Source organism: Notamacropus eugenii, chromosome 2, assembly GCF_028372415.1.
Source record: "Notamacropus eugenii isolate mMacEug1 chromosome 2, mMacEug1.pri_v2, whole genome shotgun sequence".
In the NCBI taxonomy this organism is placed as follows: Eukaryota; Metazoa; Chordata; class Mammalia; order Diprotodontia; family Macropodidae; genus Notamacropus; species Notamacropus eugenii.
Window position 1 is genome coordinate 326,600,356 of NC_092873.1, and position 18,792 is coordinate 326,619,147.

At 47.7% G+C, this 18,792-nt stretch overlaps 1 protein-coding gene across 1 annotated transcript in view; it reads right to left on the minus strand.

Moving 5' to 3' along the window:
* Positions 1–658: 658 nt before the first annotated feature.
* The window catches only part of FASN (fatty acid synthase), a 52,475-nt gene continuing 34,341 nt past the window's right edge, over positions 659–18,792 (minus strand). Inside the window, exons 23-43 of the mRNA XM_072645389.1 lie at positions 17,250–17,639; positions 15,187–15,354; positions 14,906–15,024; positions 14,653–14,807; positions 14,144–14,347; positions 13,443–13,593; positions 12,976–13,154; positions 12,590–12,709; positions 12,188–12,310; positions 11,776–11,999; positions 11,045–11,246; positions 10,308–10,459; positions 9,803–9,894; positions 8,076–8,227; positions 7,603–7,848; positions 7,051–7,242; positions 5,439–5,666; positions 4,943–5,163; positions 4,168–4,266; positions 2,798–3,049; positions 659–2,248 (exon numbers count right to left, since the gene is read on the minus strand). Of these exons, the coding sequence (XP_072501490.1) occupies positions 2,111–2,248; positions 2,798–3,049; positions 4,168–4,266; positions 4,943–5,163; positions 5,439–5,666; positions 7,051–7,242; positions 7,603–7,848; positions 8,076–8,227; positions 9,803–9,894; positions 10,308–10,459; positions 11,045–11,246; positions 11,776–11,999; positions 12,188–12,310; positions 12,590–12,709; positions 12,976–13,154; positions 13,443–13,593; positions 14,144–14,347; positions 14,653–14,807; positions 14,906–15,024; positions 15,187–15,354; positions 17,250–17,639 (3,807 nt within the window). The 3' untranslated portion in view covers positions 659–2,110. The remainder of the gene's footprint in view (positions 2,249–2,797; positions 3,050–4,167; positions 4,267–4,942; positions 5,164–5,438; positions 5,667–7,050; positions 7,243–7,602; positions 7,849–8,075; positions 8,228–9,802; positions 9,895–10,307; positions 10,460–11,044; positions 11,247–11,775; positions 12,000–12,187; positions 12,311–12,589; positions 12,710–12,975; positions 13,155–13,442; positions 13,594–14,143; positions 14,348–14,652; positions 14,808–14,905; positions 15,025–15,186; positions 15,355–17,249; positions 17,640–18,792) is intronic.

Below are 18,792 nucleotides of genomic sequence, written 5' to 3' on the forward strand. Positions count from 1 at the left end.
CAACCTATCCAAAACTGAATTCACCTTTCTCCCTAAAACCTCTTCCTGCCCAGCCTTTACTATCAAGCCCCCACTCTCTCATGCTAGGTGTCACTCACTACTTTCTCTACTGACATTGCCACCACTCTGACACAGGTCCTCTTCTCCTCACACCTGGACTATTGCAGTAGCCTGATGGTGAGTCTGCCAGCCTCAACTTTCTCTCCACTCCAATTTATACTCCATTCAGCTACCAGTGATTTTCCTAAAGTACTGGTCTGACCCTATCAAATCCTGTTTGACATTCAAAGCCTTTTATAGCCTATCTCTCACAGCCCCTCCCAACATATTCTTTAATACGATAAGGGTCCTCACAGTTCCTAGAGCAAGACCCCATCTCTTCGCTCCAGGCATTTTCACTGACTCTCCTTGTATCTTGAATACTCTTCTTCATCTCCACTTCCTGGCTTCCCTTAAGTTTCAGTTAAAAATCCCACCTACTATAAAAAGCCTCTTATAATTCTACTTTAAAAATTATTTATTCTATACATTAACTTGATTTGCCCACCCTTTCTTCCAGGCCAGGGTTCAGACACCACTGCTAATGCTGTATCCTGACCACAGATGCCCAGGCAGAGCATCACAGGGGAATGGAGAGAGAGAAAACATAGTAGCCAAGTCAGAGATCCCATGTGGTTTAATATCAGGAGGGCTGTGGGGTGGGGAGCAGGACAATCTCAAGAGTGACACTTTCACCAAATGGGTGTAAGAATGAAACAGGATCCAGACATGATTCTTTACATTGACAACTACATTGAAATTTTCAAAATTCAAGCAGCAGTTTGAATTAAATGTATCTCTTTAAAAAAACAACAAAAGACAAAAAACAAAAACAAACAAAAAAACCCAACAGTGCCCCAGCCGCGATCCACAGAGGGGCGGTGCTAGCAGCCAGGTACAGGCTCAGAACCAGCCTCCAAGGAGGCCCCCCTGCCAGCTCAATGATCTGACAGAGGAAATATGAGGGGGCCCCTGTGGGGGAGGTGGTAGGATCCTGGCTCCTATTCCAATAGCCTCTGTATCATAAATGCAGCTGGGAATCACTTGTCCTTTGCCCTAAAGGCCCATGTAGCACACCAGCACATGGTGGCAAGGAGACACTTTCTGGCTCCCAGGGGGATAAAATGTCTCTTCCTCCTCCTCTTTTTGAGAATCAAGTCCTCACATGGGCTCTCCCATTGTAGCTGACCTTCCAGTGAAGCTCACTCCTTTGCTCCGGAAACCACTCCAGGCTGCCAATTCCTTTGGTGGGGTTTCTCCCCCACCCCACTTTTTCTCTGCTCCTTCAAGCTGCTCCAGGTAAGGCAGGAGGAACAAGGGGGGCAGGTCACCCCCCCCCCCATTATTCTCTCCCCTTCTTGGAGATGAGAGGAAGGAGAACAGGAAGCCTCACTTCTTCACTATCAGGTTGAGATGGACAACTATGGTAAAAAAAAAAAAAAATCTGCCAAGGGGCATATTCTTCTGGTCTTTTCCACAAATGGTAGATGAATATTCTGGAACATTTTTTGCTGATGATGCAATAAATAAAAAGTTTCAAATGAAAAATGAAAACACAACAAAAGACACCACATGGTTATGAAAAAGATTCAGTCCCATCCATCTTCTTGTTGGCCACTGGCTGATTCTTCACAGATCAAAACCAGAAATCTCCAAATCAGCCTGGACCCTGGCATCCTGGTCTCGGTGCCTGGCTGGTTGCAAATGGCCTTTAGTTTTTGCATGGGGAACATGGTAAGGGATGATCACAGACGATAATAACCTTGGACAAATTTTACTCCTAGGGATGTGTGTGTGTGTGTTTTCCAAAAGTGCCAGACAAGGATGGCATGGGTACCGATTGAAGCAGGCAGAAGTGGAGGGCAGTAGAATGGAGTACCACCAGGAGGACTCTCCTTCAGACCCGGCTTAGATGCGGAATTGTATTAACAGGGTGTCCCCTTAGGGTGGGAGGTGGAGAGTGGTGTGAGCTGGGGGAAGAAGAGGTACAGGAGGGAATGTTTTAATGACAAGAAAAGTCATCATAGTGTGGCCGTGGCTGTGGGAAGGGACCAAGGGACAGGGGAGAGACCTAGCCCTCTCGTACGCTGACTCGAGGTTCTGCTAGTGAGCTGTGGATAATGCCAATGATGGACTCCAGGCCACTGCCCTCCAAAAATGTACGGTGGTCACCTTCGATGACATGGACAGATACCTTTCCGTCACAGACCTAGGATAAAAAGCCAATGAGTTGGTGAAGCCTTCAGCATCCCACCACATCTACCTCTAGCTATCTTTCAAGGCTAACCAGAGAGTTTCCCTGTAAGCTCCTTGCTTACCGCAGGGATGGAAAGGGGAAGTAAGGTTTCTTTTGAGAAGCCAGAGGATGCTCAGAGCTAGGAGGGACCTTCAAAGTCATCTAGTCTGACCCCCTCGGAGAGGGGAGGAGACTTGCCCAGGGACATGCAGCCTTAGGATTAGAACCCAGGTCTCTTGTCTCTCAGGTCAGTGGTCTTTCTGCATTATACTGCTGCAAGCTTTAGAAGAAAAATTTTACCAAAACCACTGTCTCATAGGGTTCCAGCAGTATTATCAATGTAGCATCACTGGGCGAATGTTGGAGTAAGCCTCAGTGTTTCTGTCCTGTGTCAGGGGAGGAGAGTCTGGGGAGGGACTGGGGAGGGCTCAGCTCAACTTTCCAGGTGAAGGATTTGCCATGTATGCCTCTGGTGTAGGGATTGGGAGAGCCTGGTGCTGATGGGCATACAGAAGGCCTTACCTCAGACAGGTTGTAGTCTTTGCCCAGTCCCTCGCCATATTCACTGCTGGTTTTGGCCCTTAGCAGGGTCACATTGCCGTGATACTTGATTTTGGGTATATATTGCTCCGCAGCCCTCAGCTTGTGGTAGAAGGAAAATGCTGCAAAGCTGAGCTCTGTGCGGTTGATATGCCTGTGGTTCTGGGTTATCAGGTCCACTGTGGCAGAGACTCGGGCTTCTAGATCCTTTAGGGGCAGGAGCACCTCTAGCACCTGCAGGGGAAAGGGAGGCCAGGGAGAAGGAAAGAGGGTTAGCAAGCAACAGGACCCATATTAGTGGAAGTCTGATCATTCTTTCCCTTGTCTGAAGCTCTGCAAACATGGACATCCTTTTTTTCTTCTTAAACTTGAAAATCAATAGGAAATAGCACAGCTGGAAGGAAACTTGGGGGTCATTTAGTTCAGCCTTCTCATTTAAGAAGAGGAGGAAACTGAGACCCAGGAAAGCAAATTGACTTTCTCAAAGTCACTGGGCATCAGTAGTCAAGCCTGGACCTAGAACTCAGGTCTGTGGATGCTGAGGCTTGGCCCTCTCTCTGAACACTGGAAGAATTTTCAATCAAAACCAGCAAGATGGACATGTTATTTGAGCTCCTATTAACTGAGCTCAGGCACTGAGATGGGGGCTGTGGCAGGATACAATGGTGATCAAGACGCAATCCTCACTTTCAAGGCAGGAATCAATGAATGCTTCACTGGAGGAGGCAAAGACAGAGATGGAAGTGGGAGGAGATTATGGGTGGAAAGAATAGGATAAATGAGGGTTTACAGCCTGGACCCATGACTTCTTTGGCATATGAACTCTCAGAGGAGGAAATTCTCTTTATCAGTGCAGGCTGGCATCTCTGTGACTCAGTCTTAAGAAAGCTGTCTAGAGCACTGAGAGATAAGTATCCAGGTTCTTGGGAGCATGTGGATTATGAACCCAAGTCTTCCTGGCTTCAAGGCCAGCTTTCTCACCACCAGTCTCTCATAGTATAAGAAAGAAATACAATTTAGGGAGCAGGGATGAGTCCAGTTTGGCTGAAGCTCACGAAGTATCTTAGGGAAAAGTGGGAAATAAGACTAGAAAGTACCTAGTAGAGTGAGTCCTGAGCAAACAAAGAGGGAGGGAAAGAGGAAGGAAGAGAGGGGAGAGATGGATAGAGGGAGGAAGGAAAGGGAAGTAAGGAGAAAATGAAGGGAGAAAGGGAAGGAAGGAGGGAAAGAGAGGAAGAGAAGAAAGGAGTAAAGAGGGATGACTTCAGCCCACTCTATTTCATGGCAGAGAGGACTAGATGGAAGGTGGTGGTGGTGGTGGTGGTCAGGGGAAGGGGGCTGAGGGAAATGACCTTGTTGTATTCAGTGTCTGTGAACTGCTGGACAAAGGCACACATCGCTTCTGTCTCTGCTTCTGCTTCACAGCCCGGCGTTAGCTTGGCTCGATAGCTCTGGAAAGGAGAGGTGGGAGTCACTGAGGCTGAACAAGGCTAGTCCAGGCTAAGTGACCAGAGGCACTTGCTGCAGGAGATTCTCTCACTGCTTTATGATCAGGGTTCCTGGGAGGTAGGTAGAGAATATAGTTTCATCCTTATTTTCCAGGAGAGGGAACTAAAGTTTAGAGGTTAAGTGGCTAGTCCAGGATAAGGCTGAAACTATCTTTTGAGTTCAAGGACAACAGTTATTTCCTGATGCGCCATTCTTGCTGCCTGTTCTACACATACATACACCCCCAGACTATGGCAGAGGAGTTCTACTTTGATACTTCCTCATGGTGAGTCAAGGCGATAACCAAAGAGCCTGAGCTCTTTGTATGTCCTCCTGAGCTGGCAAGGCCTCATGATGTCTGTGTCTGTGGCCCAAAGTACCACAGTCACTCCTAAAACCATCCACTGAGGTACAGGAGAGTTGCAAACAGAGTTGTGGGAAGTAGCCATTAAACTGCTGAAAACATAGCTCTTCTGAAGTCCTGAGGGGCACAGAGAGTTTCCTATTGTTACCTTAACGATTAGTCATTGGATTGTTTGGGGCTTTGCTTGGTTATGGGTCAGGGCCTCTACTTGTCTGCATCTAGGTTGGTTGGGAGGCTGGTCTCTGGAAGTACCCCTTATGCCCCATTGTCCTTACTTGTGTGTAGGCTAAAACGTAGGCATGAGAACCGTCAAACAGGAAAAGGCTGTTGTTTGAGTGGGATGAGTTTTGCTGGGCTTGCAGCTGAGAACACATTTCAAAGGCCACACAAGCCCCATAAGAGTAGCCGGCGATGCGGTATGGCCCTTCAGGCTGGACCTGCTTGATACAGTCAATATAGTAGGAAGCCAGACTCTGGATGCTGTCCAGGGGAGCAGCTGGAAAAGGGAGGCAGAGAAAATGTAATGAAAAGTTGGTATGTTGTAAGAGATTTAGGTCAGACCTCATTTCTGAGGTTATGGGGTTGAAGACAGTAGTATGGCTCATAGTTAGAGTTAAGTAGCAGAGAAAAGACCCTGTGTTAGCATGACCAGCAGGAAGCAGTTACGGAGCTTGGACCCCATTTAATCCTCCACCAATGGAGAAGAACTCTCTCTTGAAGTAAGCTGCTTCATGGATCCCATTTCCCAGCGAGAGCAACGTGGGTGATTACCTTTGGTGCACTGCAGGCCGTAGGTAGGGATGCTGAGTTTGGCAGCGAGGTTGTGGAACACGGTGATTGAGCCCTCAATGGGGTGGACCAGGAAGAGGGGTCGCTCGGTGCTCTGCACGGCATTGAGCAGAGTGATTGTTGGCGCTTCGGGGTTTACCAGAAGGTTCCCCAGATTCAGTTTGGCTTCTCGGACAGGGCTGATTTCTTTGGCCGGGGAAGACTTTGAATCTTAAAGGGGAGAAAGTAAAGGTACCTCATTACACAGCCCAACCTGAGTTCCCTTTACCACTCATATGATCTACGGTGGGCCATTTAATCTCAGTTTCCCCATCTATAAAATGATGATCTCTTAGGATCCTTTTAGTTCTAAATTCTATGATTTCTAGAAGACAGAGAATCTCACACAACTTGTCTCCTCAGCAGTAATTACAAGAGGACCCCTAGGATTCTAGCCCAATAGATTTAGAGGAGATGTAGAAGATGGAGCCAAGAGGGTCTTGGCTTCCAACCCCCATGCCCATCTCCTGGGAGGGCTAGCTTTTCTGACTAATTCTGACAAATCCCTAAGCATCTATCCACCCATCCACCCATCCCCTAATCAATCAACAAGTATTTATTAAATTGTCTATGTGCCAGGCAGGGCAGCTAGGTGGCACAGTGGATACAGTGCTGGACCTGAAGTCATCTTCCTGAGTTCAAATCTGGCCTTGGACACTAAGTAGCTGTACAACCCAGGGCAAGTTACTTAATCCAGTTTGCCTCAGTTTCCTCATCTGTAAAATGAGCTGGAGAAGGAAAGGGTAAACTGTTTATCTTTGCCAAGGAAACCCCAAGTGGGGTCACAAAGACAGACACAACTGAAAAGCTACTTAACAACAAAATGTGCAAGGCACTGTGCTAGGAATTGAGGAATTTAAAAAAATGAAATAAGATTTTGCTCTCGGGGTACTTCCATTCTATTGGGGGAGATACTATGAAGTATACAAAGTAAATATACAAAAGTAAATGGAAGGCAAGCACTATCAGCTAGGGGTCAGGAGAATCAGGAAAGGCTTCATGTAGATGATGGTGCTTGAGCTGAGTGTTCTATGGAGACACTTGCACCTACTCTCTGAGATGTTTCCCTTAATGGAGATGAATTTGTGTCGGTAGACCCAAACTCTCCCACCTGGCCCCACTTGTGGCTACATACACATAACCCCAGTCAGAGGTAGCAGGAGTGAGTCTGTAGCACTGGAACAGGTCAAAGTTAAGTGAGTCACGTAAGAGCCGAGTCCACAGCCCTGGCCTCAGTAATACCATTTGCAAACCAAATGAGCTAGGCAGAGGACAGGGGAAGATGACTGTCATCTTGGGATTGCTCTTCTAGATACTCAAGAGAAGTTCTCAAAAAAATCTTTTGAGATGATGCCCAGGAGGGACATTTGCCTGGACAGGCCTGACTAGGTAGGTCCTTAGGATGGGGGCCATTAGACAAGGTTCATCATAGCTCACCTAGGATGTGTGCCACTGCTTTCACCAGGTCCTTCTGGCCATCTCCATTACCTTGGTACTGGTCCTTTGATGGTCCCAAGAACCCCCAGACCCATGTCTCCCTTCCATACTGACTTACCACCTTCCCCTGTTCGAGACTGGGATGAGAGCTCTTTTAGCTTCTTGATGGTGAGCTGCCGGATCTCCCTCATGGCCATGACTACGTCATACTCCCGCTCCAGGGTCTGCCTCACCTCTACCCCCATCAGGGAGTCCAGGCCCAGATCAGCCAGGGTACTATCTGGGTTCAGTGTGCTTACATCTCGGATGCCTGGAGGACAGAGAGAGACACTTCCATATTAATGGTGAGGGTACTGATGACACTCCTGAGCCTGGGGAGATCTGGCAAAAGTCTAGTGTTCAATATTCCTTCTGTTCTTGAAGGTTAAGATGAACTAAGTTGAGATGCTGCCCTGGACTGGGCTGGAGCGTATCATGTGTGGGTTAAGCATATTGACCTTGCTATCTTAAGAGGTTCTATAGGCTGAAAATACAAATGGGATTCAAGAAGCTGAAAGGTGCTCACAGAGCCACCCTATCTTCTGAGACAATGCCCAGGTGGAACATTTTGACTGGAGAACCCTGAGGTCCTTAGGATGGAAACCATTAGACAAGGTATATCATGGTTCACCTAGGATGTGTGCTACTGCTTTCACCAGGTCCTTCTGGCCATCTCCATCACCACGAGACACCAGCTTCTTCTCAGCCAGCACGAAGCTGCTCATGACAGGGTAGTTCTGGTTAAGGAAAAGGTCCAAGACTTCCAGACAGGAAGAGATGCGTTGGGGCAGAGTTCCACCAATCACAGTGTCATTAGTGCCCATGGCTTCCAGCACAATGCCCACATCACCAATAGCTCCCCACTGTATAGCAAGGCCTGGAGGAGAGAGGGTAACATTTTCAGTGAGGGAACACAAGAGGTTTTTGTAGGGAGTTAGTGGAAAAGGGGGTTCTCTCACTGGGTAGGAATGGGTTCCCTGAGAAGATATGGGCCTATTTAGGGGGAAAGTGGCCCAAGATTGTAAGTGTCTGTCCTATGGATGAGCTTAGTGGTAGCAGGTTGGAGGGGGCCTATGTGCATGTCCTCTCTCTGCTCTGGGTTACCTGGAAGGCCATCATGTTTCCGCTTCTCACAGATACGCTCCATGGTGGAGTTGGCAAAACCATAGTTACTCTGCCCAGCATTGCCTCGCCCACAGCTCACCGATGAGAAGGCCACAAAGTAATCCAGCTCTGGGCATTTTTCCCGAGACACTCTAAAGGAGCAAGCCAAGAACATTACTCATCACTTACTATTCCCTTCCACATTGCCCTAACCCTTGCATTGTTTGGGGAAGGCACTTTATTTCTAGCTCTCTAGTTCCTATCTGCATCTGGATATAACCAGCACTCTGGACCCACTCCCCACCATCTAAAGAAATGTTTTCAAAGAACATGTTCTCATTTTAATGAGATTAAGCAAACATAATTATGAAGGCAGATCTGAAAATCAAATAAGATTACCCTTTAACACACTCCAAAACCAATCAGGAAGATTTTTTTTTTTTTGGATGGCATAGCCCCTTTCCACTGCTGCGGATAATCAAAGGGTTGCCTAATTGTTATAGAGAATATGGGTTATAGATAGAATAGGAACATATAGGTCATTAGGTTCCCATGGAAACCCACACCTTATATCCCATTTCATCATGAAAATCTCCATAGAGTATTAACCTTGGTACACAAGAGGCATTCAATAAAATGTTAACTGAATGAATAAACGAGTTACTTATTGAACCATTAAGCCAGAATGACCAATGAAGGAGGTGCCTTGCTAGACACAACTTCTTTTATAAACCCTTCTTCACTCCCTTCCCCTCCTTGCCTAATTCTACACCACAACCCTTGGCTGATAAGCATCATTCTCTTCTCAACGTCCTTATGACACTTTGTCTATGCACAGTTTTTGCTTGCTTCCCTTGTCCTATTGCCAAAAGAACCTTGCCCAAAGCCAACCCTGGATCAACATCCTCCACCTCTCTGTTCTTTCTTATGCGCTACTGAACAGGACTGGACGTCTTACCAAACTGACTGCATCCACTATAAATTTATGTAATTTATATTACCTAACCTCAACTTGGCTCTCGTTGCAGCAAGGCCACTCTTTTAATGCCTCCCTAATTGATTCTCTATCCCTCTCACCACAGTGGTGACTTGCTCATCCCCTCCTTTCTTCTCTGGCTGACTGGTCTCACTATCACTCTTCTACTCTCTCCAATTTTGAATTTCTTTCTAGTTACTATTTTGTTTCCTGTTGCCTACATACTCTCTGGGTCTCCCCTATACTCTCACTAGATCCTACCATTCCTGTTCTCCCTTTACACAGCTTTTACAAGGCACTGATTGCCTTTAAATCTCCTCTCATTCTCTTCTAAACCTTCTGTAATCTGGCTTCTGACCTTTCACTTTCCCAAGAGTTACCAGTGAGGCCTTTTCTCTTTGCAGTATTTGCTTCTGTGGAGCAGGCTTCTCTCTGGGTTTTTATGGTTTGAGCTCCTTCCTGCCTGATCTCTTCTCAGCTTCCTTTGCTGAATGCTCATCTACAACACACAGCCTAACTAGGGGTGTCCTTCCAAGGTTCTGTCCTGGCCCCTTTTCTCTTTTTATCCTTTATGTGGTGACCCCATATGCTACCATGATGGGCCCGACTGCACAGTGCCTATCACCGAAAAGGCACTTAATAAATGCTTGATTGACTGTTGAACTGAATTGAGGCTGTGCTGTTAGAGGTGGGCAAAAAAGAGAATTTAAGTGGCAGCATTTCAGATCCCCTTGCCCATTGGTCCTTTTACCTGTCCAAGTTAATCGTGCCATTGTACTTGGGCCTGCTGACATCCTGGAAGAATTCTGGGGTTTGATTCTCCAACATGGCATCTCTCAGGACCTGAGTAGGAGGAAAAGAGGTCCTCAGGGGTCTCATTAGGGGGAAATGGAACCAGGGCTTTCCCAGGGTAACTTTGCTCTCTCCGTTGCAGAAACATAGGTATGATTCTTCTCTATCTTGACCCTTCCATCTTGCCTTGGCCCAGGGGTCCCAGTTCTTTCATTCTTAGTCCCTTGAAGCCATGTTTCCCTTAGAGAAGACAAATTCCCAAGTAGAAATCAGGAAAAAAATGTGGGAAACTTTTGAAATTATTCAGGGTAAGTAGGAAGACTCCTCCTCGGTCTGGGGGTCTGGTTTCAGTAACAATGCTGAATCACATTATTTGCAGAGAGTAACTTTCTGTGGCATCTGTGCTGCATCATCTCACCTCCACCCACTCCTCAGTCTCTGTTTGGGCCAGAAACTCCACTCACCATAGCTAGGTTGAAAATGCCCCCAACAGGCCCAAGCTGGGTGGCCTCTGCTATCAGCTGCTGGGCTCCCTCGAGTGTGCTCACATTACTTGTGGACACAAGGACCTGGATGCCTTCCTGTTGCCACTCTTGAATTCGTTTGGCTTGATACCCTGTAGAAACAATGGATCTTCGAGGGATAGGCCATGTTGGTCCTGCCTCCACCTGCCCAGTTGGGTGAGTACATTGCAAAGACAGCTGAGAGGTCCTTACACCTGCCAGACTTGGATCTAAACTGGACTCTCCTTGTGGTGTGGTTCTAGCTCTAAGTAGGCATAAGTGACCATAAGCAAGTTATTTCACCTCTCAGAGTCTAGACCTATAAAATGCATTAGGTTAGGTGGTCTCCAATATATTTTCTAAATCTACTATGTTATATGATAAGAAATGAGATAACATGTAGAACATATGCTTCTTGGAAGAGATTCTATGACAAGAAATGAGATGATAGCTGGAAAGGCACTTTAAAACCTCAGAAGTTCTATGCAAATGCAAATGATTATTATCATTATTAAGTAAGAACAAAGTATCACTGGGAACAGTAATTTTCCCCTCTTCTGAACTCCCACCCACCTGACTAATCTCTTTCCCCAGATTTCTGATCTGGGGTGGGGGTCTGACAGGACCTCCCCAGCAGCCCCACAGGGCTTGGTATTTGCCATTACACACTCACACACACCACACACATTTCCACATACCAGTCCGAATGCCTGATCGTGAAGTCAGAACAAGTTTCTCGGCCCCTCGAAGAATGAGCCATTGAGCTAACTCAAGCCCAAAGCCACCAAGTCCTCCTGTGATGATGTAGGACTTATAGTTGGGACAAAATGTCTTGGAAATGGCTGAGATCAGGTTGGGCTTTGCCTCTTTCACCACAGCTTTCTTCTCTTCTTCTTGGACCTGTACCCCCATCACACACACACATACACTGTAGGAGGTGGATTGTTCATTCTTTTTTAGTCTTCTCCCACCCCCCACTCTTTGTCCCACTAAAATGGCTCCAGGGCCGAGGTGTTTAAGCACTCACACCTTTCAGCAAGCAGAGACCCTAAGACTGAGCTTTCATGTAAGTCAAAGGAAGGTGGAGTAATGAGTCCCAGGAGGAGGGTGCTGAATTAGAATCATCTTCCTCATGAAAATGAACAATCAGGAAATTACTGGGTCTACATTTTAGCAGGAAGGGTTCAGCTAAGACCTGATGTTGAGCTTCTTGACTGTTAGAGCTTGGAATAGATTTATGGGATATTTCCTTGGAAAGTTTGAGAAATAGAGGAGATGCCGAGTGGCAATGGAGCCAGTTGGCACCTCAATCTCCTTTGTGCCCAAGGACTGTCCCTACCTAAATGGGTTAGCCCCTAAGACAAGTGATCTCCTGGAATTCCCTGGACATTGTCCTTTCCTTCTAAGGAGCTCCCGCCAGTTCCTTTACCTTGATAACTACTTTGCCAATGTGTTTCCCTTGGGCCATGTAGCGGAAGGCATCTTCAACCTGCTCCCTTCCAAAGACGGTACACTTTAGCGGCTGGACCACGCCACATCGGATGCCTGCCTGCAGCAGTTCTGCCACCTGCTTCCAGTCATCATTTCCTTCTTCAAAGAGGGCATCCAGCAGGATACCATGGAAGGCCACATTCTTTAGAAAGATAGCCATTCCTGGGGGGATGAGAAGGGAAGGGAGAAGCATGTAAGTCACCTCATCCCCACGTCACCTGCCACAAGGGTGGGGAGATGGTGAGGGTAGCACAGGTCCAGACCCTGCTGTGATACTCCTACCTTCTCACACCCTCACCTCGCCAAGGGCGAATGTCTTTGGAACTGCATCCTTGTAACCTACAGCTTACCGAGGGCATGATTGTTTGACAGATCAAATTTTCCAATTTCTAGGAAGCGACCGTGCTGAGCTAAACATCGAACACTGGCCTGGAGCTTCTCCTCTGCCAGAGAATTCAGGACGAGGTCTACTCCTGGAACAGGGGAAAAGAGATTCTGGCATCAAGCCCTGGTCTTGGACCATCAGTCTGAAAGGGCTGTCCTGCAACCTCTCTCTGGGTCTCAGCCTACCCAGTTGTAAAAGAAGGGGCTCATGCTAGGGAGTGTCTCCACTAGCTGAGGTTCTATGGCTTGGGACTGCCCATCCTAGGAAGACAAAAGTTCCCTTCTCTTAAGAAATCATACTTTACAAAGTAGCTGAGGTTCTCTCCCACTTGGTCCTATTCCCCATCTCCTCGGCATCCTGGGCTCACCTTTTCCTCCAGTGTGTTTCAGTACGTGTTGTTCAAATGATGTGTTCCGTGAATTGGCAAAACTGGCAGCATCAAGCTTGGGGAATCTGGCCTGGAGGTAGGCCCGCTTCTCAGCTGATCCTGAGGAGGCATGTGTGCTGGTCAGTCTAAGGCAGGGGATGCTGAATAGTGCATACAGCTCCTACCCTGGAGCTGGTGATACCAGAGACAAAAAACCCCTTTCTCCTGGGGCCTGACCAGCCTGAACTCTGAATCAAAGCAATCAAGTGTTCAGAGAGCATTTCAAATGGGAACAAGATGGAAAAATGGACAGAGTGCATGTGATGTGCATGGCAGGAGGGAAAGAGGGATGGAGAACCAGGGGTAGGGAGGCACATGGCTCTTACCCACGGTGGTAAAGACCCGGCAATTCATGCTCAGAGCAATTGCAATGGCAGCCTGGCCAACGCCCCCAGAGCCAGAGTGGATGAGCACTGTCTCTCCCCTTTTTATGCCCCCACGGACCACCAGTGAGTAGTAGGCTGTGGTGTAGACAACAGGCACAGAAGCAGCCTCCTCCAGGGTCCTGAAGATGGGGATGCCAAAGGGAAGAAGGTTCAGATGCAGAAGCGACTGTTGGGCTAGTCCCCTATGTCCTCCCCTCCCCAGTCCATTTTGGCCTTCTCCATAGCTACTTTCTTGAACCCCATGAGTGGTTTTGGAGGTACTAAAGCCTACAGCAGCACAATTATTCCTGTGTACCCTCTTCTTCCTTACAACATTTGTCCATCCCTCTGCTCCAGATGGGATCTCTGTAAATCTGATTCCCTAGACACCTTCCTACTTTATGTCCATGGCACTCAAACTAACTTACCAGTTGTCTGGCACATCCCAAAGGAAGTCTGAGGAAAGGAGTGCTGAGGTGGCCAGGCCTTCAGCGGGCACCAGACCCATCACCCGTTTGCCTGTAGCATCTCTCCCAGAGAACTCCATGCCCATCATACAGTCCCGGTTGGCCCATTTCCCTAGGCACGAAGGGGAGAGCTGGGTGAGTCCTGTACACAGAGCAGGTGCCTAGCTCCTCTCCTTTCCCCCCTGGGCTGGGCTGTTACCCTCAGAGTACTTTTTTCTCACTGCTTTTCACTATTCTTTCATCTCCTATCCTGCCTCTTGGGCTTTAAAAACTCTACTAGTTTCTATACCAGAAAAAGAAGAGAGATTGATCACTTTTCCAAGTTCAAAAAAACCCAACCAACCACTGACTTCTTTTCACCAAATCCTTGACTATTAGAGAGCAAGAATATGAGTTTTGGTGACAGATAATGAGGAACAATAATGCTACTTCGCCTCTCTGTGCTTGGAAATACTTATGTAGATTTCCACCCTCCTTCACCGCCTCCGCCCCCAGGAAGCTGCTACGCCCTGACAGTCCCTTGACCTTCCTATACTGCATAGCAGCTTGCTTTGGTGGGCTCATGACCATGTGCCCTTCTTGGTTGGTCAGCCCTAGTCACAGCTGCCAAAATGACTCTGGGGGGCCCAACCAAGACACTTGGATTTGTTGGGTCTATGCACCTGGGATAGCATCAGGGGAGAGTTTGCCAGTGGCCAGCATGATGTCCCGGAAGTTGAGTGAGGCATAGTAGATCTTGCAGAGTTGTGAGCTAGGGCCAGTAGGCTGGGCATAGCGCAATGGGGAACACACCCAGCAGATGGAAGAAAGGTCTCCTCGGGTCAAGACATTGACAAAGGCATGCTCTGTTTGCACCATGGGTTTGCCTGGTGGGGTAAGAGGAACAAAAGGAGTCCAACTGTGAAGGGACTGACTGACTGACAAGAGGTTATTTTTCCCTAGAGAGACAGATGTGGCCACAAGAGTAACCCTAGAGTAAAGGGGTGGAGTGCTATCCACTTCCACCCCAAATCTCTTTCACATTTCACCTCTCTCCCTTCTTAGCAACCAAACTGGAGATGGAATTGGGTCAAGTTGCTCCCCACAGCCCAGGGAGCTCAGCCTTAGGGTGTGTGTGGGGAAATATCTCAGAGGCAGATACAAGGAGAGGAGAAGGGAGGAGAAATGTCACCTTCTTTTAGTGGGAAGTGGCGGAAGGTCCCCCATTTTCCATCCCGGTATACATTCATCACCAAGTCCCCTTGCAGTAGCTTCTGCATCTCTTTGGTGGAAGGGTTGGTCTGGGGGATGGTGGAAGAGGAATTGAGGTTGGATACCAAGATACACCTGTAAGGGTGAAAGAGTGGAGTCAGGGTGAGCTGCCTGGGGTGAGAAGGAAAAGAAACAGAAGATACAACAGCAAGTGCCCTGGCATCTTTCCGTACCGGATTCTTTGTCCATCTGGTTCTTGTCGGAGACAGTTCACCATCCCCACGACACCGGAGGTGGCACAGTCAGTTGCCATCAGCCACACTGGTTGGTTGGAGGACTCTGCCAGAAGGGTCTGTAGAAGAAGTCCAGGGAAGGAAAATAAATTTTCCTAAAGTGGGAAGGGATGTACTTGAACCCAGGGACCAAACAAAGTACATTGCAATCTGGCTTCCCTATCAACCTTATGCTCATCAGAGCCTACCTTAAGGAGCTAGGGACCCAAATGACCACTCACCTTTAAAGAGTCTACCCATTTGTAGTGAGTATCCTCCACTTGCAAGAAGATGGGACTCTGAGGAGGGGCTAGCTGGCGGCGGCACAGGAAAATAGCAGAGCCATAAAAGGACTTTTTCAGCCCCACTAGGTGCAGGGAAGCCTTCTGGAATGCGTTCTCCCACTCTGCCTGCCAGGAGAGATGAGGAACAGGTAGGGACAGTTCATTAAGCACTGTCTCTTCTCCCCAATAGCTTTCACAGGACATGACGCTGATGGGGATGTCAGCCACTTCTCCAGCTTCGCCAGTTCCCCACAGTTCCTCCACGGATGTTAGAATCAATCAATCAATATTTATTAAGAACCTATTATGCTTCTAGACAACATGACTAATGTGAAAATGTTTAATATGAACATATAAGTAGAGCCTACATCAGACTGTATGCCATCTTGGGGAGGGGGAGGAAATGTAAAACTTATGGAAGTGAATGTTGAAAACTAAAAATAAATAAATTTTAATTCTTTTTTTTTTTTAAAAGAACCTACTATGTGTTGGTTGCTGTGCTAAGCACCGAAATAGCCTTGAGGAGCTTACAATCTAAGGGTTTTGAACCTTTAAATGGGGTGGCGTGGGTGGGTGAGGGGAGGGGTTGGTGGGGGTGGACGGGCACAGTCCCTGTCCCTACTGTCCCTTATCCTCTGCCCTCAGTCACACATTCTGGTGCTGTTCTCCTCTTAGCAGTGAAAGCCTCTCTACCTCCTCAGTGTGACATCACCTTGTCATGTAACAGGGTTGGCTTTTTTCTCCTTCATTCTTCCCACCATATCCTCAAATCCCACTGCCACCCCAGGCCCTTGATCTGTTATTCCTGGACCTACTCCCTGCTTTAGAAGAAAGGATGATAATAACAATAATAACAATAAATTCCTGCTTCTTTTTAGCTCTAGGATCCTAACAGTTCCTGGCACAGTCTCTGCAGCTTGTTAACTGCCTGAGATCCCCTGGTCCAGGGGTTGCCAGGCACATGGGAGTGAGAAGAGGTTCAGATTCCCTGACCAATGCAGAGGGCCTTGGAAGCCACTGGCTGCTGCACTCTCTGCATTCATTAAGGATCTTAAAGTCCATAAACAAGGTTTACTGCTGTTGCAACTTGGGGAAGCTCTTTTCCACCTCCTGACCTAAGATGTAAGAGAGATTTCCTTTTCTGGCCAGTCAGGGTCCTCTTCCCTTCTCCCATCCCTGAGAACAGACACCCCCCCTCCACCTAACTGGGGCCAGACAGGTAAGGATACAGCTTTTACAACAAAAGTTGGAAAAGGAACAAAGTTCCCCAAACAGAAGAAAGGGTGACCCAGCCATGGATCACTAAGTATATTCCCTACAACTCTTTCTAGCTCCCAGGGCTCTGTGAGTCCTCTTGGCAGCTGGAGATGGTTTCTCTCTTATTTGGAGGAGGGTTGAGAGGGCAGTGGGAGGGAACTCTCACAGTATGTATTTCCTAGGGGGAAAAGGGTTTAGCAGTGGTTCAAATCCCTGGCCACTCTGCCCTTGCCCTTGAGGGTGTGCCCATCCTGCTTTGGAATAGTTAAGTTTCCCCAGGGTGTAGAACTAGGGGGTGGGGGTGGGGAGTCATGCAGTCTGGAGAGGAGTTTGTGATGACAGGATTCTTCTGAGACCATTTCACTCATTCTTCAAAGAAATTAGATACATCAAGAGCTTTTCAAAATATTAGCTGTCATCATTATTAATCTTTCTTTCATTCTCTATCCAAAATCACTAAATCTTCTTGCTTCCTCCCTTTGAAATGAGAGCTGGTTTATTTTCCTTTTACACCTTATTCATGATCATAGGAAACCAACACATTTTCTTTCCTGCTTTCAGCCCCGCTCTTCTGCAGCACACCTTTACTCAGATGTCCCCTGAGCCCCACTGATAAAAAAGGCCTTGCTCTCCAGGGGTCATCTCACTGAGGGTGCTATAAAGATCCCTGAAGGGAAGGTCAGACAAATTAATTGATGGTCTTTGGCTGGGAAGGTCAGGACAGAGTATTATAGAATCACAAAACTACCACCAGGGACCCTCACCTGGCTCAGAAGGCTCTGTCTCTGATGCTGGTTGGAGGAGGTAAGGAAGGCAATGATCTCCCCCAGGGTCTCGCCTTTGAGGAGAGTATGGAGCAGCAGAAATCCTCCGTCCTTGATGGCAGCTCCCATGTGGCTCAGGGCAGTGGTGGGCTCCCTCAGGGCAGCTACAGTGCAGTTACACACCAGGAGGTCAGTGTCATGCAGACTGTCGGGGGCAGGTTTATCTGGGTCCCACTGGCCCAGAGAGATGCCTTGCTGTTGTAACTGAGCTTCCTGGCTTTCCAGGGATGTGGACTGCCGGTCAGTGGCAACATAGTCCATCTGCAGCATGGGCTGGCTGTTGAGAAGGCCAGGGATGCGGGAGTACAAGTGGCCATCACCAGCCAGAACCTTTGAAATCAAGAGAAGAGGGGTGAATGCCAGAGACAGGGAAGGGAAAGGAACGATCCCTTCCCAGCTGGGCTTCTCTGCCCCAGGACTACATCTGCAGCTGTCACCCTGCCTCTGGGCTTCACTTTCTGCCTCCCACCCCTGCCCCATCCCATCCCCAGATTCTTCTGAAAGTTATCTCACTTTCTCTTTCGGAAAGTTTTCACTGATTTACAGTGATCAAATACTTGACCAGCCAAGTATTTACTGAGTGTCTGCTATGTGCCTAGAACTGTGTTAGACTGGTGTGAGGTTTACCAAAGGGGCACAGTACACTGTCAATGACCACAAGGAACTTCCAATCTGCCTACTCAGCTCCAGAACAGCCACTCTGGTGGAAGAGTCAAGAGCCCAGGTAACCAGGAGCATGGCCAACTGTCTTTGCCATATGTCATACAAGGTCTAATTTTTGTTTTTACCACCAATTCTCTTTCTATTTATAACCCCTCCAGGTTGATGTTGAAGTTAGCATTCTCTAGGAGACTTGAGAGTGGAGAAGGTCACTGACTCAGAGAACAGGGGACTGGGGTTCTGTCCCTGGCTCTGCTGCTGGCTGCTTTGTGTTATCTTGGGTAAGTCCTTTCCTCACTTAGGGCCTCAGTTTCCTCCTCCGTAAGATGGAGGTGTTGGACAAAATAATCTCTCTTTCTAATGATAAGATTTCTTCCAGCTCTGACATTCTTTGATTCCTGGAACCCAGGAACAGCTAAGCAGAAAAGAGAGGGGGCCCAGGACAACCAGAAATAAGTGGGAATTCAAGGTGGGCTGTAAGTAACTCAGAGTGGATGAACAAGAGTGGAGCTCCTGCAAAGAATACCAGTGGAGCCCTTGATTCCCTCAGGACTGAAAAACCATTATACTTAAGGTGGTAAAACTAATTAGTTTAAATGCACACGATTACTAAGTCCATTTAATCGGCCACATTGCTATTTCAAATTAAGTTTTCAAGGAAACATTATGGGGAGAGGGGCGGAGCCCATGGTTTTCTTGGTGTAACCAAGGAAAAGTTCTTTCCACCAACCTGGATTAGCAACTAGTCAGAAGCTTATTGTCTTTCTCCTATGAAGGGGGAGACAAAGAGTAAATCAAGGTGATGGGCCCACCTTGGGCTTCC